Source organism: Neoarius graeffei, chromosome 3 (genome assembly GCF_027579695.1).
Source record: "Neoarius graeffei isolate fNeoGra1 chromosome 3, fNeoGra1.pri, whole genome shotgun sequence".
In the NCBI taxonomy this organism is placed as follows: Eukaryota; Metazoa; Chordata; class Actinopteri; order Siluriformes; family Ariidae; genus Neoarius; species Neoarius graeffei.
Window position 1 is genome coordinate 32,235,943 of NC_083571.1, and position 26,173 is coordinate 32,262,115.

The 26,173-nt window shown below is 43.4% G+C and overlaps 1 protein-coding gene across 2 annotated transcripts in view; it reads left to right on the forward strand.

Annotated features, from left to right (window-relative positions):
• Nucleotides 1-26,086, forward strand: part of zcchc7 (zinc finger, CCHC domain containing 7) — a 93,797-nt gene extending 67,711 nt beyond the window's left edge. For both annotated transcript variants that reach the window (XM_060916678.1, XM_060916677.1), the window contains exons 4-9: nucleotides 321-446; nucleotides 4,228-4,398; nucleotides 9,016-9,051; nucleotides 22,940-23,035; nucleotides 23,182-23,299; nucleotides 23,408-26,086. In XM_060916678.1, the coding sequence (XP_060772661.1) occupies nucleotides 321-446; nucleotides 4,228-4,398; nucleotides 9,016-9,051; nucleotides 22,940-23,035; nucleotides 23,182-23,299; nucleotides 23,408-23,937 (1,077 nt within the window). In that variant the 3' untranslated portion in view covers nucleotides 23,938-26,086. The remainder of the gene's footprint in view (nucleotides 1-320; nucleotides 447-4,227; nucleotides 4,399-9,015; nucleotides 9,052-22,939; nucleotides 23,036-23,181; nucleotides 23,300-23,407) is intronic.
• Nucleotides 26,087-26,173: the final 87 nt, after the last annotated feature.

Below are 26,173 nucleotides of genomic sequence, written 5' to 3' on the forward strand. Positions count from 1 at the left end.
CCTTAAGGTCCCCCGAAGGCATTTGTAAGCATTCTCATGCAGGCTTGTGGACGGGGGCGTGGCCTGACTGAACTTTTCGAGCAGACCCCGATTGCCATCCCGACTCTGGCCTCATACACCGTCTCTCTAACTCTGTCAGTGTCACGTCAGTATTCGCTTCTATGAAGTAGCAAAACAAGGATATTCTGTACAAACCCTCTCCATGTGGAGTGTAGCGCAGTGCATTGTGGGTAAAAACACACCTCTGATTGAGACTGGTGTCGGTTGAGTAGACTAGTGGACATGGCTGTTGAGGTGTGATTTTGTGTGTGTGTGTGCAGGCTCAGATCTGCAACAAGGGCGTCGGCTCGAGACGAGTCTCAAATCGCTACTACACCAAGAAGACGGTGACCTGCCACAACTGCAACAAGCTTGGCCATCTCTCCAAAAACTGCCCCACACCCAAGGTACTACATTACCCACAATCCCACACTGATGACCATCAGCACTCCATTCTGTAACACATGAACTTAAGACAAAATGTAGCTCAAAAGAATAAAAAAAAAACCTCATGCTACGTCAAATTCTCCCTTTCTCAGTACGTTAATATTTAAAATGGCACTTGACGCAGCACAGTTCAAAACGTGTTTAAAAGGAGTAGAACTCGACTCAGATGCCTCCAACTCCAAGTAGTCCTTCTCGTCCTTTTCAAAAGCATTTGACCTTCCTGTGACCTTGACCCTGTTTGGATCAATTCGATAACCTAATCAGTTAATTTGCAGTTGAAACATTCGTTCTGTAGAAATCCTACAAACGTTCAACCTCTCCATATCGAGTTGTTTTGCTTACAGGTGTCAGATGTGGTTTTTTTTTTTTTTTTCCTCCTCCTCAACTTAAGCTTTTATCATTCCCACAGGTTACAGCTCGTTGTTTGTGCACTTCGGTCTATTTGTCTGCCTCGAAGTAGGCGACAGCCTTCAGGACGTTTACGCCCTATTCAGAGTCGGCGTCTCAAGTAATACAAATATATCGAGATTTAAAATGGCGGTTGATCCAGCATGTGTGGGCCACAAAGAATATTTTAAACAAATGCAATAAATAAATCCATGGGGGCGTCGTGGCTCAGGTGGATAAGGCGCCATACCATAAATCCGGGGACCCGGGTTCGATTCCGGCCCGAGGTCATTTCCCGATCCCTCCCCGTCTCTCTCTCTCTCTCGCTCATTTCCTGTCTCTACACTGTCCTATCCAATAAAGGTGAAAAAAGCCCCCCAAAAAAATCTTTAAAAAAAAAATCCATAATAAATACAGAGCTGAATGAGGGGGTAATATTCCAAGAATAAAAACTGATATTCTCGATAAATCATAAATTTGCGGGGGGGACTCAGGCTGAGCCGAAAGTTACAGGAAATGTAGTTTTTCCTCCTCAATCACGCAATATTAAAAGAATAAAGCGCTCAGAGCTTTATTTGGCCTGTATTTCCCAGAATGCACTGCAGCCAGGAAGCATGTAATTGCCGTCTCAGGGAATATCTGAGTTTTTTTTTTGTTTGTTTGTTTGTTTGAACTGGAAATTTGACACTTTAATCTCAGAGAATATCCAAGTTTTTCTTGTAAATTTACGATTTTTGTCTCCGAGGCTTTTTCTTGCAAATTTATGACTTTCTAATCTGAAACTATCTGAAATTTCTCGTAAGTTTACGACATTAAATCTCAAAATTTCTCTCTTTTTTTTTGTTGCAAATTTATGACTCTAGTCTCAGAGAATGAGGTTTATTTATATATTTATATATTTATTTCCTTGCAAATTTATGATTTTAATCTCAATTTGAGTTTTTTCTTGCAAATTTAGGTCTTCAGAATCGCAGTGTGAGATTTCTCGTAAATTTACGACGTTAAAATGAGAAATTCTGAGATTAACATCGTAAATTTACGAGAAATCTCACACACTGCGATTCTGAAGACCTAAATTTGCAAGAAAAAACTCAAATTGAGATTAAAATTATAAATTTGCAAGGAAAAAAATAAATAAATAAACCTCATTCTCTGAGACTAGTCATAAATTTGCAACAAAAAAAGAAATTCTGAGATTTAATGTCGTAAACTTACGAGAAATTTCAGATAGTTTCAGATTATAAAGTCATAAATTTGCAAGAAAAAACGAGAAATTCTGAGATTTTCTTGCAAATTTATGACTATAGTCTCAGAAGGTTTTTTTTTTTCTTGCAGATTTGATTTTCATCTCAATTTGAGGGTTTTTGGGTGTTTTTTTTTCCTTGCAAATTTACAAATTTAATCTCTGAGTTTTTTTTTTTTTTGTGCGCGCGCGCAAATTTAGGACTTCAGAATCGCAGTGTGTGAGATTTCTCAAGTTTACGACGTTAATCTTGGAATTTCTCTTTTGTTGTTTTTTCTTGCAAATTTATGACTATGGTCTCAGGAGTTTTTTTTTTTTTTTCCTGTGCAAATGTATGATTTTAATCTCAATTTGACTTTTTTTCCCCCCTCTTGCAAATTTACGATTGTAATCTTAATTTGAGTTTTTTCTTGCAAATTTAGGACTTCAGAATTGCAGTGTGAGAGAGTTCTCGTAAATTTACGACGTTAATCTCAGAATTTCTCGTTTTTTTTTCTTGCAACTTTATCGTCTCAGAGGTTTTTTTTCCCCTTGCAAATTTATGATTTGCATCTCAATTTGAGATTTTTTTTTCTTGCAAATTTACAATTTAATCTCAATTTGAGGTTTTTTTTTTGCGTGTGCGCAAATTTAGAACTTCAAAATTGCAGTGTGTCTGAGATTTCTTGTAAATTTACGACGTTAATCTTGGAATTTCTCTTTTGTTTTTCTTGCAAATTTATGACTCTAGTCTCAGGTTTTTTTCCTTGCAGATTTATGATTGTAATCTCAATTTGAGTTTTTTCTTGCAAATTTAGGACTTCAGAATCAGTGTGTGAGATTTCTTGTAAATTTACGACATTAATCTTGGAATTTCTCTCTTGTTGTTTTTCTTACAAATTTATGACCAGTCTCAGGAGTGTTTTTTTTTTTTTTTTTTCCTTGCAAATGTACAATTTTAATCTCAATTTGAGTGGGTTTTTTCGTGCAAATTTAGAACTTCAAAATCGCAGTGTGTCTGAGAATTCTTGTAAATTTACGACGTTAATCTTGGAATTTCTGAGGTTTTCCCCCCTCTCACAAATTTGATTTTATAGGTTCAAGTAATATCCGAGGTTTTTTTTTTTTCTTGTAAATTCATGACTTTTAATCTTGAAAAAATTCTGACTTTTTCTCAGAATATTATCCCGTCCCTCAGCTCATTTATTTATTTATTTATTTATTTATTTCCTTCCTTCCTTCCTACAATGGCCCTAATATGCTGTCCATAATTAATAGTGTCCTAAATTCAAGTCAAGTTTATTTGTATAGCGCTTTTAACAATAAGCATTGTCGCAAAGCAGCTTTACAGAAATTGAACGACTTAAAATATGAGCTAATTTTATCCCTAATTTATCCCCAACGAGCAAGCCTGTGGTGACAATGGCAAGGAAAAACTCCCTCAGACGACATGAGGAAGAAACCTCAAGAGGAACCAGACTCACAAGGGAACCCATCCTCATTTGGGCAACAACAGACAACATGACTATAACATTAACAGTCCTAACAAAGTCAGCTTCATTGATGCTATAAACCCCCCACCGACGTCAACTGCAGTCCCCAGCCACAAAATCACCGCTGCAAGAATCCAGGGTGTCCTCCAGGCGCGACCCCCAACTGTCCACATGGGGCCGTCCTCCACAGGAGCGATGCAATGCATGTTGTTTATGCACCTCGCATCTGTTTTTATTTCCACAACTTGTGCGTGAGTTCTGAATATTGCTCCTGTACGAGTTTGTCGTTACGTCGGAGCTCTGAATAGCAACGTGCACCAATTCAGTATTAAGCTGTCATTATGAGCGCTGAACTCAACTCCGAATACGGGCCGATTTAAATCTAACGGACATGGCGGCGCAGACGGCCGTCGGTTCTAAACCTGACGTACGGAGACCTGTGGCGGACTAGGGAGTCGTCATGTGCACTTGAGAATGGAGCGCCGCCCAGGTTTTACATCACCTCCATATTTGGTGTGATGTTTATTCGAAGATGAGCGTGCAAAAAAATAACCCATGATGCTCATGTTGTTTGAGGTGAAGGATGTTATGTCTTTGTAACCCTGACTCTATCTCGTGTGTGTGTGTGTGTGTGTGTAGAAGGCACCATGTTGTTCACTGTGTGGTCTTCAGGGCCATTTTCTGAAGAGCTGCCCGAACCGTCACTGCTCGAACTGCGCTCTTCCAGGTCACACATCTGATGACTGTCTGGAGAGAGCGTACTGGCACAAACGCTGCCACCGCTGCGCCATGACCGGACACTTCGCTGAAGTGAGTCACACCCACCATACAGGATTACACTGATTCCCATTTCATCTCAGAGAGCAAAGGGTTCTGTGCTGTGTGTTTGATTTGGAGTGTGACAGTGATGGTGAGTTTCCTGTGTGTGTGGAGGAGGCCTTCCCCTGGGCTGTTCCTTTCCTCATTAAGAGAGATGCTTCACAGGCCGTGTGTGTAACTCTCTCTCACACACACACACACACACACACACACACACACACACACACACACACACACACACACACACAAGCGCCGCTCGTCACCTCCTGACAACAAGCCCACTGAGAGAGGCTTTAGGTAGAGGAAAGATGAGTTAATGAGGAAGATGAAAGGAAGAACAAGTGTGTGATGAAGTAAACTGTTGTTTTTAAGTTTACAGCGCAGTCACCTGGAAGGGCGTCACGATATATCAAGACGAAATACGAGACCCGGAGTGAAAATGAATTATACCGTGTAATGCAATCATCACTTGAACACCAAAGGTGTGAATCGTCTGACTCAACCGTTTAACTTCACACGCAGAACTTTTTTCGAGAACGTTTCCGTTTTCCTCCCCCATCATCCCCTCCGTTTTTAAAAACAGAACTCGTTTACCGGGAAATGAAATTATTACACCGTGAATCGTGTACCATGAATCAGTCAATTCAGACTCAACTCGTACCGCAGCACTGCGGAAATCTCGATTCTGATTGGTCAGAAGGTGTTGATTTCATTTCCCCGAACAGCAGCTCTGACACACACCCTGTGTCCGAAGTCGCTCCCTACTCACTATACAGGGCACTATGTAGCGAGGACGCCATTTTGTAGTGCTGTCCGAAACGATAGTGAGGATTATTTACACCCTATATAGTGCACTCAAAGTATCCCACAGTGCATCACGAAAAGTAGTGAACAACCGATGGTCACCAGCCAAAGCGATATATCCCATCATGCATTGCGGTCGCGCTGAAAGAAATCCGTCTAAAAGGCAGCGGCAAAGAAGAAAGTATTCAGCCTTGATTTAAAAAGAACTGAAAGGTGCAGGTACTTTTTTATTGATTAATGTTGGAAATGCGCTCAGTATAATGTGGATTTATCACAAAAATACAGGTTTTTTTTTTTGCGGTCCGGTTTCCATCAAATCGTGCGCTCTGATTGGCTCGCGAGCAGTCCGGAATCCTACAATCCAGACCCGCGTTACGGACCTTTGGCGACTCGTTCGTTCACAACAACAAACAACATGGTAGCAATTTTTTGTCAACATTTTATTTTCGCATTTCTCAGTATAATAGCATTAATTTTACAGCATGGATAGCGATAACGGCAGTGTTCACAGCGAAAGCGAGTTTTATTTTTGGAAAATTCCGAGCTGACGTAGCTTGTCAAACAGGTTTTTGACGAGCTTGTAGCAGGTTTGTTCTAAATATGGTTTCCCTTTCAGGCGCTCTCATTTTCTGTTAGAATTTGGTAAAGAAAAAAAATTATTTACCGGCTTAAGGTCGGTCCGTATGGCGAAATACCGTGACCTCGGCCTTGAATACTGACCTCGGCCCAGAGGCCTGTGTTTGAGTCAGTGTGGGGTTCAGTCACGTGGCGTCTCGTCTTGTGGAGTAGCGCAGTGTGTCGTAGTGAGCTGGTGGCTTGCAGTCAGTGGGCGGGGAATTGACTGTATTATTGATTCCAACGATTCCTGTGTTATTTCCCTGGTAACTCAGTGACATGAGGTGCAGTGTGCGGCAGTGTGAGGTGCAGTGTGCGGCAGTGTGAGGTGCAGTGTGCGGCAGTGTGAGGTGCAGTGTGCGGCAGTGTGAGGTGCAGTGTGCGGCAGTGTGAGGTGCAGTGTGCGGCAGAGTGAGGTACAGTGTGTGGTGCAGAGTGAGGTACAGTGTGAGGTACAGTGTGTGTCAGAGTGAGGTACAGTGTGTGTCAGTGAGGTACAGTGTGTGTCAGAGTGAGGTACAGTGTGAGGTACAGTGTGCGGCAGAGTGAGGTACAGTGTGCGGCAGAGTGAGGTACAGTGTGCGGCAGAGTGAGGTACAGTGTGAGGTATAGTGTGTGGCAGAGTGTGAGGTATAGTGTGTGGCAGAGTGTGAGGTATAGTGTGTGGCAGAGTGTGAGGTATAGTGTGTGGCAGAGTGTGAGGTATAGTGTGTGGCAGAGTGTGAGGTATAGTGTGTGGCAGAGTGTGAGGTATAGTGTGTGGCAGAGTGTGAGGTATAGTGTGTGGCAGAGTGTGAGGTATAGTGTGTGGCAGAGTGTGAGGTATAGTGTGTGGCAGAGTGTGAGGTATAGTGTGTGGCAGAGTGTGAGGTATAGTGTGTGGCAGAGTGTGAGGTATAGTGTGTGGCAGAGTGTGAGGTATAGTGTGTGGCAGAGTGTGAGGTATAGTGTGTGGCAGAGTGTGAGGTATAGTGTGTGGCAGAGTGTGAGGTATAGTGTGTGGCAGAGTGTGAGGTATAGTGTGTGGCAGAGTGTGAGGTATAGTGTGTGGCAGAGTGTGAGGTATAGTGTGTGGCAGAGTGTGAGGTATAGTGTGTGGCAGAGTGTGAGGTATAGTGTGTGGCAGAGTGTGAGGTATAGTGTGTGGCAGAGTGTGAGGTATAGTGTGTGGCAGAGTGTGAGGTATAGTGTGTGGCAGAGTGTGAGGTATAGTGTGTGGCAGAGTGTGAGGTATAGTGTGTGGCAGAGTGTGAGGTATAGTGTGTGGCAGAGTGTGAGGTATAGTGTGTGGCAGAGTGTGAGGTATAGTGTGTGGCAGAGTGTGAGGTATAGTGTGTGGCAGAGTGTGAGGTATAGTGTGTGGCAGAGTGTGAGGTATAGTGTGTGGCAGAGTGTGAGGTATAGTGTGTGGCAGAGTGTGAGGTATAGTGTGTGGCAGAGTGTGAGGTATAGTGTGTGGCAGAGTGTGAGGTATAGTGTGTGGCAGAGTGTGAGGTATAGTGTGTGGCAGAGTGTGAGGTATAGTGTGTGGCAGAGTGTGAGGTATAGTGTGTGGCAGAGTGTGAGGTATAGTGTGTGGCAGAGTGTGAGGTATAGTGTGTGGCAGAGTGTGAGGTATAGTGTGTGGCAGTGTGTGAGGTATAGTGTGTGGCAGAGTGTGAGGTATAGTGTGTGGCAGAGTGTGAGGTATAGTGTGTGGCAGAGTGAGGTGCAGTGTGCGGCAGAGTGAGGTGCAGTGTGAGGTACAGTGTGCGGCAGAGTGAGGTACAGTGTGTGGTACAGTGTGCGGCAGAGTGAGGTACAGTGTGTGGTACAGTGTGCGGCAGAGTGAGGTACAGTGTGCGGTACAGTGTGCGGCAGAGTGAGGTACAGTGTGCGGCAGAGTGAGGTGCAGTGTGAGGTACAGTGTGCGGCAGAGTGAGGTGCAGTGTGAGGTACAGTGTGCGGCAGAGTGAGGTGCAGTGTGTGGTACAGTGTGCGGCAGAGTGAGGTACAGTGTGTGGTACAGTGTGCGGCAGAGTGAGGTATAGTGTGTGGCAGAGTGTGAGGTATAGTGTGTGGCAGAGTGTGAGGTATAGTGTGTGGCAGAGTGTGAGGTATAGTGTGTGGCAGAGTGTGAGGTATAGTGTGTGGCAGAGTGTGAGGTATAGTGTGTGGCAGAGTGTGAGGTATAGTGTGTGGCAGAGTGTGAGGTATAGTGTGTGGCAGAGTGTGAGGTATAGTGTGTGGCAGAGTGTGAGGTATAGTGTGTGGCAGAGTGTGAGGTATAGTGTGTGGCAGAGTGTGAGGTATAGTGTGTGGCAGAGTGTGAGGTATAGTGTGTGGCAGAGTGTGAGGTATAGTGTGTGGCAGAGTGTGAGGTATAGTGTGTGGCAGAGTGTGAGGTATAGTGTGTGGCAGAGTGTGAGGTATAGTGTGTGGCAGAGTGTGAGGTATAGTGTGTGGCAGAGTGTGAGGTATAGTGTGTGGCAGAGTGTGAGGTATAGTGTGTGGCAGAGTGTGAGGTATAGTGTGTGGCAGTGTGTGAGGTATAGTGTGTGGCAGTGTGTGAGGTATAGTGTGTGGCAGAGTGTGAGGTATAGTGTGTGGCAGAGTGTGAGGTATAGTGTGTGGCAGAGTGAGGTGCAGTGTGCGGCAGAGTGAGGTGCAGTGTGAGGTACAGTGTGCGGCAGAGTGAGGTACAGTGTGTGGTACAGTGTGCGGCAGAGTGAGGTACAGTGTGTGGTACAGTGTGCGGCAGAGTGAGGTACAGTGTGCGGTACAGTGTGCGGCAGAGTGAGGTACAGTGTGCGGCAGAGTGAGGTGCAGTGTGAGGTACAGTGTGCGGCAGAGTGAGGTGCAGTGTGAGGTACAGTGTGCGGCAGAGTGAGGTGCAGTGTGTGGTACAGTGTGCGGCAGAGTGAGGTACAGTGTGTGGTACAGTGTGCGGCAGAGTGAGGTACAGTGTGCGGCAGAGTGAGGTACAGTGTGCGGCAGAGTGAGGTACACCCAAACTAACGTAGAGGTTCAGGGTTTTATATTAAAGGTGGTGTGGCTTCGGTTCACTGCAGTGTTTTAACCTGCGTTTCAAATCCTGTTTAATTTCATCTGTTTAGTCGTTTTCTTACATAAACTGTCTTTCATTTCCTTTTCTCTCTCTCTCTCTCTCTCTCTCTCTCTCTCTCTCTCTCTCTCTCTCTCACCCTACAGAGCTGTCCAGACATCTGGAGGCAGTACCACCTCACGGTGAGAGATCACTCACACACTCACACTCTCACGGGGATCAGGCAAAGGTTCCCACAGTGTCAACACAGACTCTCCTTTCTTTTCTTCTTTCTTTTTCCTTTCCGTTTTATTTTCTTTTTCTTTCTCTTTTCTTTTTTCTTTATTTTTTTCTTCTTTTCTTCTCTTCTTTTTCCTTTTTCTTTCTTTTCCTTATTTCTTTTCTTTCTTATCCTTCCTCCTTTCGTTTTATTTCCTTTCTTTTCCCTTTGTTTTTTGCTTTCTTTCTTTTTTCTTTTTCTTCTCTTTTTTCTTATTTTTTTCTTTCTTCCTGTTCCTTATTTCTTTTTTCGCTTTCTTATCCTTCCTTCTTTGTATTTTTCTTTTTCCTTTCCTTCTTTTTCTCATTTTATTCTTTTCTTTTCCTTATTTCTCCTTTTATTTATTTTTATTTATTTATTTTCCTTCTTTCCTTTCTTTCTTGTGTGTGATTTATTAAGTAAAGTGCTTAATTGGCAAACTTGGGAACCGTTTGCTCCCCAAAGATTCACGGGGCTGAGAAGGCATGTGACAGTCTCTCCCTCTCTCACACTCACTCACTCTCACACACACACCAAACGTCAAGGGGCAAACTGGAACATCTGCACAGACACACACACATGCGTGCGCGAGTTGGAATATAGACCTCAGTGTAAGAGAAAAGAGCAGGTTGTTTGTCAATTAAAAGACGTGATAAAGCATGAAATGGGCTGCCAGGATCACACAGCACTGAGCAGTCACTCGACCCATTTCTCTCTCTCTCTCTCACACACACACACACACACACACACACACACACACACACACACACACACACAGAGAGTCTAATTAGGCAGCCTGTCTAATGAAAGGCCGTCCAGTTCGCTCTCAGCACAGAGACACAAGGTGAAGGAGATTGTCATTTATGTCGGGGGGGGAATCTAATTTTATTCCCATTTTCACTAAGAATTTTATTTTTTCCACATTATTATTATTAGTAGTAGTACAGATTAAACAGTTTGGTTTGAAATTTTTTTTTTTTTTTAAACCTGCAGGAGATGGAATATAGTGAGGTGACGGATGTTTATGAACAATTTTAAAAAGAAATATTACTTTTTTTTAAAGAATTTAAAAAGAACCTTTGTTTTCACCTTGATTTCTAAAATCCTGCGTTATTCCTGTTACTGAAGGGGAAAAAAAAGCAGGGTGAAGATTTAAAAGATGGATTTAAATTTTTTGGCTTTTAAGGTCATTTTTGTTCCCATGAAACCGATGCAGATTTACCGTTTTTAATTTGTGTGAGGTGAAAGAAATGCTTTAAATCGACATTTTCAGAAACGTAAAGAAAATTTATAATTTTTTTTTTCCCCCGTTATGATTTTCATTGTTAAATTTTTGAAAAAAAAATTCCAGCTTAATTTCCCATCATTCGTTTTCCACTCATCCTGATCTCGGAGCTACAGAAGTCTTTTCCCCCTGACCTTGACCTTCAGCTGTCTTGCTAATGTTTGACTCGTGTGTGTACGTGTGTGTGTATGTGTGAGATCTGTAGGATTCCAGTTGCTTCTCGGCTGTAATGATATATAATGGGCTCAGAGTCGCTTTATAATAGAGTGTAATAGTGGATGATGGTTTCATATGGACCTGTTCGGTTCTGCTGGGCTGCACCCATCTGCTTGGATCCTCTGGGTCCTGCCCTGTGTGTGTGTGTGTGTGTGTGTGTGTGTGTGTGTGTGTGTGTGTGTGTGTGTGTGTGTGTGTGTTAAATGGACCAACCCTCAACATACGGTGTTTAAGGCCTTTTAAACTATCTGAGGCTCGAGGGCTCAGAGTTAAATACAGTGCAGGTACGTGTGTGTGTGTGTGTGTGTGTGTGTGTGTGTGTGTGAGCGACACATTGGGGAGCTGTGGCCTGTCGCCCTGCGCTCGGCCCACTCAGGTGTGAAAAGGCATTCTGTCAGAGCAGTGCTTGCTACTGGGTCTATTTATCGTGTGTGTGTGTGGGGGGGGGGGTCTGCACCTGTGTTCAGCTAACAAACAACCTCCAAACTCGACTGGCTCTGCCACAAAGCCCAGGAGAGAGAACTGCAGAAAGCTGCTTCTTTAATATGAGAGATCTTTTATCTAATGAGAAACAATCACAATGTTTATTTTTAACTCCATAAAAACATCATAGTGTTTTTTCAATAAAAACGCACTGAGACGAGATTCCGATAAACACGTCACCGTGCGTAAAATATCCTCTCGCAGTATCAGAAACGGTGTTCGCAATTTGAAAACAAGTATTTAAAAAAAAAAAAAAGTTGACTGTTTATCGAACCTAGAAATTATTTAAAAATATACATTTAATAAATTCATAATGTTCGATTAATATACAAAGTGACTTTAAAAAATTTGATTTTTATTGAGACTGAAAATTCAATGTTTTTTATTTATGTATTTATTAATAGTGTTATTAAATAATTTTTTTCTTGACTTTTTTTTTTTTAGAAGTCACACGACAGCATAAGCTCCATCACAAACCGAGAACAAATTTCACAAGTTAAAAAACCCCAAAAAACTATCCTGTCTGGACATTACAGTAACCTCGTTATCGTAAGATTTAAAATAAACCCGTCGTATGTAAGGCAGCTGTGACACCACGGAGAAAAAAATTAAATTTCTGTCCACGTGTCCAATTTACAGAACTTTCTCATCTGAGCCGCTCTGAATTAATTTCTCCTGCTGTCAAAGGAAAGTTTTGCTTGATCCCTTTCTTTCATAATTTATTGATTGGGTTTGGGGTATTTTATTTTATTTTTTTTTAAATGACTTAAAACTTCATATCAATTCCACATCCGGTCAATTTGAACTTCTTTTGAAAGGTTTAAAAACGTAAAACAGTTTGTCCGTTTGTAGAAATACCGCGAGTGAAAAACGAAAGGGTTAATAATTAGCTCAAAAACCTTTTTTTTTTTTCTATAAAACTGGCGAGATTAACCATGTCTAACGTCGTTTAATGATATTTAAACGAAACGTTTTTGTTCAAAGCTTTAAAAAAGACTGAAACAGACGGCGGTGTCCTGGTAAAGGACACTAAGGACAGGACGATACAGAAGCCTGTTTACGGCACCGTAGCGATTAGACGGTATCGCATAAATTTATTGCCTATTATGTCAGTGACTGTGTGCGCCACAATTATTGGCACCCCTTGTGAAGATCAGTAAAAAGGGTTAGGAAAAAAAATCCACCTTTTGGTGAAGTCACGCTGGAAAAAAGAGAAAAATCCAACCTTTAATTGAAATAAATGTTATTATTATTACTATTATTGGAAATGATAGTCAACACAATGTAACTGAAGCATGTTTCCAGTTTAAATTGTACAGTATGTTTGGAGTGTGGAGGAACTTTCAAGCTGCAATCCATGGCTTCCTGATTAACTGGGGAACAAATATGAGGCGACACGGAGGCCAAATTCGCTTAGTCATCCATCAACACGGGAAAGATAAGAAAACACACAAACCACGTGAGGGAGAAGTGTATTGACCTTCATAAGTCAGGGAATAGTTATAAACAAATAGCCGCTCACCTGAAAATGTCCATTTCGACTGTTAGGACAATTAAAAAAAAAGTGGACACTAACTGGAACTGTTCCAAATTTGCTTGGAAGAGGAACCAAGTTTATTTTATCCCCATGTACAGTGAGGAAGACGGTAAGAGAGGCAAAAAAAAAAAAAAATCCCCAAGGATGACTGTTGGTGTATTACAAGAAAAAGAAAAATCCTGGGGTTTGAGTCTCCAAAACCCACTATCAGATGCCACCTCCATGCCAACAAATTATTTTGAAGGTGCCAGAAAAAAACAAGAAGACAGAATCGTCTATGTCCCCCACCCTATATACCAACTATATACCAAGCTTCAAGATATTATTTGTCATGTTTTTCAAGTTCTGCTGTAGGAAACTAACCCTACCTCTTTACACTGACTTTATGGCATAAACCCACCGGACCTTTGGTCCAGCTGAGCTAAAAATTAAAATTTCTCACATTTCTTTGTATCAAAAGGCACATATACGTTAATCAACACATATATACCAACTTTCAAGACCGTACCACTCATAGTTTTCAAGTTCTGCTCCGGAAACAAAACCGACCCCTAAGACTAACCTGAGAGACTAAGTCTGAAATTGTTTCTATGGGAAACATCTCCTCTCATTATCTGTAGCCGCTTTATCCTGTTCTACAGGGTCGCAGGCAAGCTGGAGCCTATCCCAGCTGACTACGGGCGAAAGGCGGGGTACACCCTGGACAAGTCGCCAGGTCATCACAGGGCTGACACATAGACACAGACAACCATTCACACTCACATTCACACCTACGCTCAATTTAGAGTCACCAGTTAACCTAACCTGCATGTCTTTGGACTGTGGGGGAAACCGGAGCACCTGGAGGAAACCCACGCGGACACGGAGAGAACATGCAAACTCCACACAGAAAGGCCCTCACTGGCCACGGGGCTCGAACCCGGACCTTCTTGCTGTGAGGCGACAGCGCTAACCACTACACCACCGTGCCGCCCATGGGAAGCATGAAAAGGTTAAAATTTCTCAAATTTCTTAGTATGAAAAGGCACATCTACATCACCTCGTTAACATGTACACCAAGTTTCAAATCCGTATCTTGAATAGGTTTGGATATATGCTCCGGAAACCAGCATTGCGCTTCGAAACAAAGTCAAAATCTATTTTTTTTTTTTTTTTTAAATGTAAAAATTTTTATTTTTAATTTTTTACTCTCAAAAATCCAAGATAGCAAAAGGCACCGTTCACATGTTGCTTGATATATACAAAGTTTCATGGAGATATCTTTAGCAGGGCTTTGAACCGGTTCAAGGAATGAAAACGAAAACCGGGAACTTTTTCTATTTCACATGGAACAGAAACGAAACCAGAAACTTTATTATTTTTTATGTTCCGGAACAGAAACGCTTATTAAAAATAATGGTAACCGGTTAATACCGGTTTTTATTTCGTTCCTCAAAGTTTCCGTAGCCTACAAATAAAAGTCATTCCTCTCCTGCGCAAGTTTCTATGACCCGCTGGGGTTCACTTCCTGTGTGACGTTCGCTGACTGAATGGAGAGAGCGGGAGGGTGGACTACTATCACGTCTCCACATCTTAAATAAGAGGTAAATATTGCAGTCTATCGTTATTCGAAAACGTCAATTTCAAACACGATATCAATATATTTGTCCACGTTAATGAGAGGCTCGCGAACATTAAATGACGTTAACCTCTGTTAGCCTGTCAATGCATAGGGCCTGACTAGCCTTTGGTAACACACTAAACGAATTCTCTTTCATTTTTGGCACTTTTTCTGTTTGTGTAGATGGGAAGACATACTGAGAATCCAAATCGCCAACATTTGAAATAATAATAATTGTTTTGTCTTATTTAATGAAGGTTGTAATAGAATTAGCCTACATTTGGCTTAAGCTGGATGAGACAGAGACATAATTTTATAGCCATTTGTTAAACAGCTGACAGGGAACGTAATTAACCGTTCCGGGAACGAAATTTTTTTGTTCTAACCGGTTCGGGAACGTCTATTTAATGGTGGAACCCAAAACCGGAAACGTTAAAATTCCGTTTCTGTTCGGAACGAACCAATAGGAAAAAAATTCTGGTTCAAAGCCCTGATCTTTAGTAGTTTTAAAGATATGGCCCGGAAACGAAAACGTGAATGGACGGACGGAACCCGTTTCTATATCCCCCGCCAAACTCTGTTTGGGCGGAGTATAAAAAACCTTTTCTGTCAGCTAACCACAAACGTAAGAGCCTTTGAATGGAACCGTGTTCTCTGTTCTGATGGAACAGGAATGGAGGTTTTTGGAAATAAACACTCAGAGTGGGTTTAGTGTAAAAAGAAGGATGGCTGTAATGAAAAGAACCCGATCCCTACTGTAAAACATGATGGAGGAAAAATACTGTGATGTTTTGAGGCCGTTTTTCCTCCAGAGGCCTGGAAACCTTGTTCATGACATCATGGACTCCATGAAACACCAGGACGTTTTAAATCCCAATCTGTCCACCTCTGATAGGAAACTAAAACTGGGTCGTCATTAGATCTTCCAGCCGGACAGTGATCTGAAGCACGTGTCCAAGAGGAAAGAGCACGCGAAAGGGCCGAGAACCCTGGATGATCTGGAGAGATTGTGTAAAGAGGAACGCTCTCGGACGGCCTGCTCTGGATCTCCGACCTTATAAACTGCTGCAGGAGAGACTCCGGGCTGTTTTACTGAGTATTAAATGTGGCAGTAATGGTGGATAACACGACATGTCTTCGTATCTTCAAGATATTAAGTCGTAATTATGCGATGGTGGTATTGAAGTATCGGAGACGGGGCTCCATGGGGCGAGCACAGAAAGGTCAGGGGTTTCATGAGACAAGGAAGTAGTGAGGGAATGAGATCATGTCACTCGTCAGCATACAACAGTGCTAAACTCACAGCGCCATCTGTTGCCTGAACAGAGGAATTACATTATTGCGTCGTCGGAGCAAAACCTCCCGATCATGTTTTCGTTTGCTCACATGAAATCAAAAATCACATGGTGTCGTGAAACATCTAATCACCGAGTTCACAGCTGAAATCATATTGTATCCTCTGGAGGCCTGATGTTTACACCTCTGGGATTGATTTAACAGCTGGTACAATTTTGTACAGTTCCTTATTTTCCATTTTTATTTTCCACAGTTTCTTCAATTTTTTGTAAAAATCAAGTACAATTTAATGACATTTAAATTTTCGCTGGCGGTTAGTTACCAGTCCTGGATATTGTCGATGACGGAAATGATCTTCCTGTATCATATGATTTTTTAAATCGTATCACCAGACCCTAGTGGGACATTTCACTGGTCAGATTTCAACTAATACTTCATGCACTTTAAATAGACATTGCTAACTGACTTGTAGATACATACAAGCCACAAAATGTCAAGTCTGTATTTTTAAAAAAAACAAATTTGCTTTAACAAAATATCTAGGTGATGCTAGAACTTTTTAAGCGGGTTTTTTTCTTTTTTTTTTTTCTTTCTTTTAAGCATGACTGAAGTAAATGGGCAATAAACTGTCTAATTTAGGAGCGTGAACAAGTCTCCAGATTATATTCCTCAAGGTTAGTTCAATATACGTTGCTGAGCAAAAGTTTTTGAACCCCCTGTGAGTAAACCGAGGCAATTTATGACTCCTATTGAACAAAAAAAAAACATCTTTTATATAAACGCATAAATCAGAGAGGGGGAAAAACAGCAAAGAACGATCATTATAAGATTAAAAATGTCTCGGGGGGGGGGGTTAGGGTATTTTTTTGCTCTTGTGATATGTAATGATGTAGTTAATGTAATATGTAATTAAAAATGGATTATCTGGATATTTAAATGTTTATCTGACTTAATTAATTAAATGAAGAATTCTCTCTCACATTTACTTTAGATGCAGAAAACACACCTGTATTGATGGATGAGTAGCAGATATTACTGTATCACTAACACTTGAAGCTGTGTGTGTGTGTGTGTGTGTGTGTGTGTGTGTGTATTGATTGTTGGCCCAGGGCGAGCATCTCAGCAGGACGTCTTGTCAGAGCGATGAGCACCACTTGTAGATAAAGCTGTTCAGTCCCTCTCATTTCATGTCTCTCTCTCTCTCTCTCTCTCTCTCTCTCTCTCTCTCCCCCGTCTGTCTTTCTCTGTTTCTCTCTGTCTGTTTCTCTCTCTCTCTCTCTCTCCCTGTCTGTCTCTGTTTGTTTCTCTCTGTCTGTTTCTCTCTGTCTATTTCTCTCTCTCTGTCTGTTTTTCTCTCTCTATCTCCCTGTCTGTCTCTCTCTGTTTCTTTCTCTCTGTCTCTTTCTGACTTCATCATAAAAGTCCAATCTGATTTGGTTGATGAATTTTCTCTAACTGTAGTGCAGGTCACCTTCTGATCGGTTATTGTTTCTAAGGTAACGGCTCACGCCGACTTCCTGTTTGGTGTTGATTAGAGGGATGGACATGGACAGATGGCTGTGGTATAAAATCCTGTTCCACGCTGCAGCAGCTGCTGTATTTTTACAGAAAGGTTAGGCGGCCGTGACTCTGCTGCAGCTCTACGGCGCCTCCTGCGGGTCATGATGTCAACGTTCCACTCAACGGCCATTTCACCTTCCACATGGGTGCGAATGACCCTAACCCATAACGACATCATCGCTTGTTTACTGCATTGTTCTGTCTAAGTGGTTTTAACCACGTCGCCTAACGTGAACTGCTCTGTGCGTTACTGTGTCTCCACGACAAAGAGAACACCGAATCTGAGCTTTTATCAGCTGCCAGTCGAGGAGAAGAAAGAAATGGATAAGTTTAATCTGCAACAAAAACCTTCAAACTGGATCGAAATGGACAAATGTTTGTAGTTTACATTTCTCTGGTGGGAAAAAGACAGACTTGAACTGTGACCCAGCAATATTTCCATGGTCTGCGGAACGGCCTTCGGTTATAGATGATTATAACAATCAGCACTGTTCATCGTCTGAAACTAGCGACATTCCAGAGCCTGTAAAACACAGACGTGTTCTTCGGCCTTTGCCTCTTGACGTGCCGAAGCACTCGGCAGCCGAACGAGCCTGTCGGACCGATAAAACTCCCAAACCACCAAGGGTTCTCTTTCGAGTGTGTATAATGTTCAGTGTACCTCACTAAAGGCGTTTGTTGAAGAAAATACATTTATACTGAACCTGACACGGCGGATCAGCAGCTTTCCAAAGTGGTGGGGATGGGGGTTTTTTGGTTTGGGTCATGTTTCCTAATATCAAGTTTTATTTAACTAATCACTCATTTAGCACTCGGACTGTTATTCGCCCACGAGTCCCCCGCGAGAGCGCTGCTGCGGCATTGTGTGGCACTCTGTGTGTTTTACATGCAAATGATGCTTGTAATTAAGTACCTGGCTAATTGTAGCAGACTGGAATTCTGAACACTTCCTCCTTCGACACCTTCGGGGTTCGTACCTGCACATCAACTCTGTTACATACACACATTCATCTCTCCCTTCCCCTCCCTCTCTCCCTCTCCCCCTCCCTCTCTCCCTCTCCCCCTCCCTTGTCTCTCTCTCCCCTCCCCCCTCTCTCGTCTCTCCCTCTCTCTCTCCCCCTTTCCGTCTTCCCTTCTCTCTCTTCTCTCTCTCCCCCTTCCGTCTTCCCTTCTCTCTCTTCCCTCTCTCTCCTCTCTCCCTCTCTCTCCCCCTTCCGTCTTCCCTTCTCTCTCTTCCCTCTCTCTCTCCCCCTTCCGTCTTCCCTTCTCTCTCTTCCCTCTCTCTCCTCTCCCTCTCTCTCCCCCTTCCGTCTTCCCTTCTCTCTTTTCCCTCTCTCGCCTCCCTCCCTCTCTCCCTTCTCTCTCTTCCCTTTCTCTCTCTCCCCCTCCCTTCTGTCTTCCCTTCTCTCCCTCTCTCTTCCCTCAGTCTTCCCTTCTCCCTCCTCCCCCTCGTCTTTCCCTCCCTCCCCCTCTCTTCTCTCCCTCCTCCCCCTCGTCTCTCCCTCCTCCCCCTCGTCTCTCCCTCCTCCCCCTCGTCTTTCCCTCCCTCCCCCTCTCTTCTCTCCCTCCTCCCCCTCGTCTTTCTCTCCCTCCCTCTTCCCTCCCTTGCCTCTCTCTCTCCCTCCCCCTTCCCCTCTCTCTTCTCTCCCCCCTCTCTTCTCTCCCTTCTCTCCCTCTCTCTTCCCTCAGTCTTCCCTTCTCCCTCTTCCTCTCTCCCCCCTACTCTTCCCTCCCTATCCCCCCTCCTTTTTCTCTCTTCCTTTATTTCTTCCATCTCTCCTGCTCCGCCCCTCCCCTTTCTCACACACTTATCAGGTTGGGTGGAATTTCTCAACCTGGCAACTTTCTAAACAAACGCGTGCGCACACAGTCTTTCAGTAACGTATGCAGATTTGTCCCTGTGACCTACCTCTAATCCAACAACCACACAAAGACGACTGTTTATTTTGTGTGTGTGTACACACATCTGTCTCCATGTGTGTGTTCATTTGTTCCAAATTCATACTGGTAACAGTAAAAACTTTCCTGTGTGTAATGGATTAACCTTACAGCCCAGCTGAAGACTGGCATGGTATGTGGCAGCTACATGCTGTATGTATTTTTGCCAAAACAAAATCTTTATTATAACTTGAAGAGGAACGACACGACACTCTCACAGTTCATTGTTAACATGGTGTGCAGACAGTTGCTATGCAACAAGGAAACATTGACAGAGTATAAGTGAGCTAGTGCCAGAATTCAGCTCGCTCAGAGATTGGAACAAGGAGACCGAATGGAAACATTTCTCTCAGGTGTGTGTGTGAATTACTGAGAGAAAAAGGCTCCGTCTGAGCAGAGTTACTTTGAGCGTTTGTTCGAGCGCGTATGTGGAGGCAGAGGACGGTCAAAGATTCACTGCTTTTCAGTCCAAGTGTCACAAGGTATTAATTTCAGGATATCTCACACAGTTGCGTGCATTTATGAGTCTCGTCACTGCATACAGATGGGGTGTGTGTGTGTCCTGTGACCCACTGACTCTCGGTCGCCGAGCACAAGCATATCAGAGACCACCCTCTGGCCTGCTAATCCGTTTAGATCGGACTGATAGAGGCACACAAAAGCGAGGTAATTAATAGGGCTACAGAGCTTTATGTATGGAGCATCAGACTGTGTGTGTAAGAGAGGGAGGGTGGGTGGGTGGGTGGGTGGGGGGCGAGCAGAGGGAGCTTTTTGTTCCCTCGCTCTCTTCTTCCACCTTTGAGGCCAAGCGCAGTAACAGGAGCTCAAGGTCAAGGGAAGGGGGAGGAGAGCGTGTGTGTCCGTCCCCCACTGGCCAATTTGCATGAGAGATGAGCGAGAAAGTGGCGATGTGTTACAGAAACACAGGTCCATCTCCTGCTCCGTGTTTCTTCACACGTCTCTACACGAGTATACCTTTTTTTAAAAATATGAGAGAATGTAATGTTCACATTTGTGGCCAGGGGGCACTCTACAGTCGCATGTGGGTTTCCTTTCATGACCAAAAAAAAAAGTCGTAACCCGAATATGTGGTAGAGAAATTATTTCTTTAGTGGGTTTGGTGTCCCCCCCCCCCCCCCAAAAGAAAAAGTTCCTCAGGCATTTCCGCAAATGACTCCGCGTTCATTAAAGGTGCTCTTCGTACTTTAGCTTTGTTAGCATTAGCCTGGGCCCGCACATCCTAAGCGTGACGCAACATGAGGGCCTGCTGCGAGCTTAGTCTGGCCAGGCAAGCTATCTACAGCTCTTCCAAGCTCCCGAAAAATCGGGAACCAATCAACTTTGAGCATCTCCAACGGCCCTGGGTAGAGGCGTGTTCAAGGCAGTGACATAGTAGAACTGCGACTGGAAGCCATAGATTGTTTACAGAATCTATGCTGGAAGCGCTTCATTCACTAGAAACATTACGAACATGGAGCAAGTTCTCATTGAAAACGGAGCAGAGAGCAGCCCTGGAGGTATTTATTGAAAGGAAGGACGTTTTCGCCTTGCTCCTGATCGGCTTCGGTAAGAGTTTAATCTACCAGTTAGCCCCGTCGCGTCACATACGTCAGAGGAAAGAGTGATGTGATTGGTTTAAGCTTCGTCACAGCCTTTTCTGGCTTCGACCAGTAGCAAACCGAGGCATTTCAGGGAGGCGGGTCAACCACAGGCTCTGGGAAACGGTTGGGCTTAATATCTTGGCCAGACCAATAGCTCGTAGAGCTTTGCAGTCGCGTTAGCCAGACTATGTTAGCATAGCTGTCGCCGGGATGTCAGATTCTGAAAGCTGAAAACATTAAATTGTGTCAGTCCATATAAAAACTAGCCCTCACTCATAAATAAAGCAATATTAGCGTATAATTAAACATACTGTAGCTTTAAAGCTTTAAAGGTGATGTTTAAAAGGGATTCTCATAACATAATCATGATTTCAAAGTAGGGCTGTGCAATATATCGAATATACTCGATATATCTCCGAAAATTCTGAGAGATGCATAAAATTATTATATCGTAACTATATAGAGTATTTTATGGTCATCTGCCGACTTGCGTTTGTTTAAAACCTTTTCTGGTGGTTTTCTCCCTGTCCCTCAGGCAGTAACGTAAGAGGCTGCCAAAGGGTAAAAAAAAAAAAACAATAACGTCATGCACTCGCCAACCAATCCCGGGTGACATCTCAGTGCTGAAAGGAACTTGCGGGAAGATTTTCTAGTTTCGGTTTACAGCGCTGACTCAGTTCGTGCAATCGCTGGTGTTGCATAGGCTCCCGTGTAAGCTCTGTCAATTTCGGCGACAAATTAAAAATGGAAGCGGACGAATTGGTTCCTAAAAGTCAGTCATCTGGCATTTTTTTTGGATATCGCAAGGAGGACGTGGAACAGCAAATGGCAATTTGTAAAGTGTGCAAAAAACTCATCACGAAAGGCGGCAGCAGCACTACAACCATGTTCCATCACCTGAAAACTCACCCGGTACAGTATGAAGAGTCTCTTAAACTCCGAACTACTTGCCCACGAGCTAAAAAAAAACCCCACAAGTTAAACAAATGACCATAGCGGCCTCGTTCTGTATTGTATTGCCCCTTTGTTGCAATTTTCAAGATTGTTTTTGCGCTACATCTTTGTTGAATAAAAATAGTCTTATTTCAACTCAATTGTGATTAATCAATCACTAACATGCAAATTTTAAATGTGTTGTTGAAAACCACCTGTAAAGTTAACCAAGAATGTTATTTAATCTGGAGGGATTGTAGTGAAAAGAGTAAAAGTTAGATTTCATGGGGTCCTTTCGAGGAGATTTCAGTATATGGAGAAAATGTATCGGGATATTCATTTTTTTTTCCCATATCGCACAGCCCTATTTTGGACAGGGCGGTGAAGGTTGGACAATTTATCACAAATCTAATTCCTGTAATCGACAGCAGACGGGTCGAAAAGTTACAGACCGAACCTTTAAGTGTTCACTCACGAATGAGTGTAACTCGTTATATAGAATAGCAGGGCTGCCGTAAATACCCTAGTAAAGAGGCGCATTATATTTATAATTAACGCCAAGGTGAAAAATGAGACGGGACGGCTTGACAGGACTGAATCAGTGTTTTCCTTCTCTGTCTAAACCCATAACACTATCGATGTGGCTCGTGCCATTGGGGTTGTGGAGGCTCCTGGAGCCGGGGGTCAGAGCAGGACGCTGATCTGTCTGGGCTTTGTGATGCTGATGGAGGCGCAGGGCCGAGAGCATAACGACCAGCATCGTGATTCATCCCTCTGCTCTGTTGTAAGAAGAAAGAGAGCGAGAGAATGCGGGAATGAGACAGAGAACGTTTAAAATATGATGGAATCACATGTGCACTCGCTTTTACCAACACGCGCAAGGCAGTCAGCTTACTCTCTTTATCAGAGCGTATTTACGGAGGGCGATGGAGCGTGAAACACCTTTGGGCTTCCTGGGACCAGATGGGACACACACACACAGCAACTTCCTCTGAAGGAAGGCGGCGTTATCAGTAGCGTATTACCGAGCTTCATTGATAGACTCCGTAATCACTCGCTCCAATCTGCTTAATGGAAAAGAAGAAATGGGACTGTGTATATATGAGAGAGAGAGAGAGCGAGAGAGGTTATAAGCAGTCTCTCTTTTCATTCATACCTCACGTCAGGGCAGTGAAGAAATGGAGGTGTGTGAGAGAGAGAGGAATAGAATGAGGGTGCAACTCGACACACACAAAGAGCATCACGCAAGACGAACAAGTCCACTCTACTCGAGGTGGCAAAATAAATAAATAATAAGCATTCACACAGCCAGCGACGTCCTACTTCCTGCATCCATATATGGACTTGTGCATGAATGTGTGTTTTTAATGTGTCGTCCTCCAGACGACGGCGGGTCCCCCGGTCCAATCCCTTCATCCTGACGCTCACGGATCTCCTGCGTACTGCTACAACTGCTCTAGAACGGGACACTTTGGACACGTGAGTCGCTCTTCACAATCACACACACTCTGACGCAAGGTGTTTTCCGTATCCCTGTTCATAACGTAACGCAAGTCAAACGTATGAAAAACACAACTGATCTGACGTTACATCATTTAGGATTGTGTGTGTGTGTGTGTGTGTAGGAGTGCACTGAGAGGAGGATGTTTAACGGGACGTTTCCGGTGCTGCCGTTCCCCTCGTCGTATGACACCCAGTACGACATCAAACGCCAAGAGCATCGGGCTCAGCTCCGAGCCAAAGGTCAGTAAAGTGTCGTGTGATTGACAGCTGGATGTCACATGACCACATACAATCCAGTGATCCTCACACAGAGTCGAGTTGATAAGTGTGTGTGTGTGTGTGTTGCAGAGCTCCAAAAGGCCGGACTTCTCAACCAGGCCGAAGCCACTCCCCAGCCTCCCCGAAAGAAAGCAAGAAACGCGTACTTCCAGTCCGCACCAGTTCCTCTGATGTCAATCATACACACCCCGAGGAGACGCGTCGCCCACACGCCTAAATACCCTCCTCCGACCACACCCACTCCCAACAAACACCTGCACTGGCACAATGACACGCCCGTCCTGAAGAAGAAGAAAATGGCAATGGTAAACACACCTGGTCCTTACAGCGTGGCCACGCCCCAATTCAAGGGCAAGAAGAACAAAAAGAACAAGAAACATGTGATGAACACGGAACAGGACTTTCCTCGAAGCGTCCAGAATGGTCCCTGTAACGGAGTGATCTTTCACACTCCTCAGAATCACATGAAGAAAAGCCCAGGAGTGCTGTTCAGCTCAGGGAAGAGCAAGAAGAAGAAAAAGAAGGAGGAGAAGAGAATGAGGAAGGCAGCCAGCGACCCTGAGAACCTGTTTCTCATCAAACAAAGGAAGCGTAGATAGTGTGTGTGTAGGTGAGAGAGAGAGAGAGAGAGAGAGAGAGAAGGAATGGTGAATGACAAGCAACAAGAAAAGATCTGGCTTTTCTTTGTCTCCCTCTAGTGTCTATTATCAATATTACACACCGAGCAACTGTCATTGAGTCACTTGTACAAAAAGAGACCACGATTAGGTTTTTCGCCGTAGACTAGCGTCGATTATCGGATCAGTCTGGCGTCCGATGTTTGTCTTAGATATAGGAGAAACATAACCTGTTTAAATCTCACGCATATTACAGTGAACCCACAGATGTTACTGTGTGATTCTGTAAAAGCTTTACGTTCCCATTTCCATCTCAACAGCTATGAAAAGGATTGTTGAAGCTTCGGATTTGTCACCGTTCCTCTGATCGTGCTGCTGCCCAACGCAACGGGTATTTTAATATTCACCTTCGAAGGATCTTTCAGGAAACCAGATGAAAAATCTGCTTGTACATAAGTTTGTAGAATTTTTCTAATTAAATTGTGTACGTGACTGTGGCTCTGCTACAGCGGCAAATAAAAGCAGAAGCAGGGTTTTTTTTTTTGGGAGGATTCATTTTCTTACCCTGTCGTTAGGAGATTGCAGGTTCGAATCCAGACAGTGCCACAGCCATGCTTGAATGGGAGTCAAGAAAGCAAAGTGGAGGGAGCGTTATCTCTCTCTTCCCGCTCCTGTCAGTCAATCACAGCAACACGAGCCAACTGTAGTCTTCTGTGAGCTAAGCTACAGTGGTGCTTGAAAGTTTGTGAACCCTTTAGAATTTTCTATATTTCTGCATAAATGACCTAAAACATCATCAGATTTTCACACAAGTCCTAAAAGTAGATAAAGAGAACCCAGTTAAACAAATGAGACAAAAATATTATACTTGGTCATTTATTTATTGAGGAAAATGATCCAATATTACATATCTGAGTGGCAAAAGTACGTGAACCTCTAGCAGTTAATTTGAGGTGAAATTAGAGTCAGGTGTTTTCAATCAATGGGATGACAATCAGGTGTGAGTGGGCACCCTGTTTTATTTAAAGAACAGGGATCTATCAAAGTCTGATCTTCACAACACGTTTGTGGAAGTGGATCATGGCACGAACAAAGGAGATTTCTGAGGACCTCAGAAAAAGTGTTGTTGATGCTCATCAGGCTGGAAAAGGTTACAAAACCATCTCAAGAGTTTGGGCTCCACCAATCCACAGTCAGATAGATTGTGGACAAATGGAGGAAATTCAAGTCAACCAACAAAGGTCACTCCAAGACCAAGGCGTGTAATAGTTGGCGAGGTCAGAAAGGACCCCAGGGTAACTTCTAAGCAACTGAAGGCCTCTCTCACATTGGCTAATGTTCATGAGTCCACCATCAGGAGAACACTGAACAACAAATGGTGTGCATGGCAGGGTTGCAAGGTGAAAGCCACTGCTCTCCAAAAAGAACATTGCTGCTCGTCTGCAGTTTGCTAAAGATCACGTGGACAAGCCAGAAGACTATTGGAAAAATGTTTTGTGGACGGATGAGACCAAAATAGAACTTTTTAGTTTAAACGAGAAGCGTTATGTTTGGAGAAAGGAAAACACTGCATTCCAGCATAAGAACCTTATCCCATCTATGAAACATGGTGATGGTAGTATCATGGTTTGGGCCTGTTTTGCTGCATCTAGGCCAGGATGGCTTGCCATCATTGATGGAACAATGAATTCTGAATTATACCAGCGAATTCTAAAGGAAAATGCCAGGACATCTGTCCATGAACTGAATCTCAAGAGAAGGTGGGTCATGCAGCAAGACAACGACCCTAAGCACACAAGTCGTTCTACCAAAGAATGGTTAAAGAAGAATAAAGTGAATGTTTTGGAATGGCCAAGTCAAAGTCCTGACCTTAATCCAATGGAAATGTTGTGGAAGGACCTGAAGCGAGCAGTTCATGTGAGGAAACCCACCAACATCCCAGAGTTGAAGCTGTTCTGTACGGAGGAGCGGGCTGAAATTCCTCCAAGCCGGTGTGCAGGACTGATCAACAGTTACTGCAAACGTTTAGTTGCAGTTATTGCTGCACAAGGGGGTCACACCAGATACTGAAAGTAAAGGTTCACATACTTTTGCATTATTTTCCTCAATAAATAAATGACCAAGTATAATATTTTTTGTCTCATTTGTTGATCTACTTTTCGGACTTGTGTGAAAATCTGATGTTTTAGGTCATATTTATGCAGAAATATAGAAAATT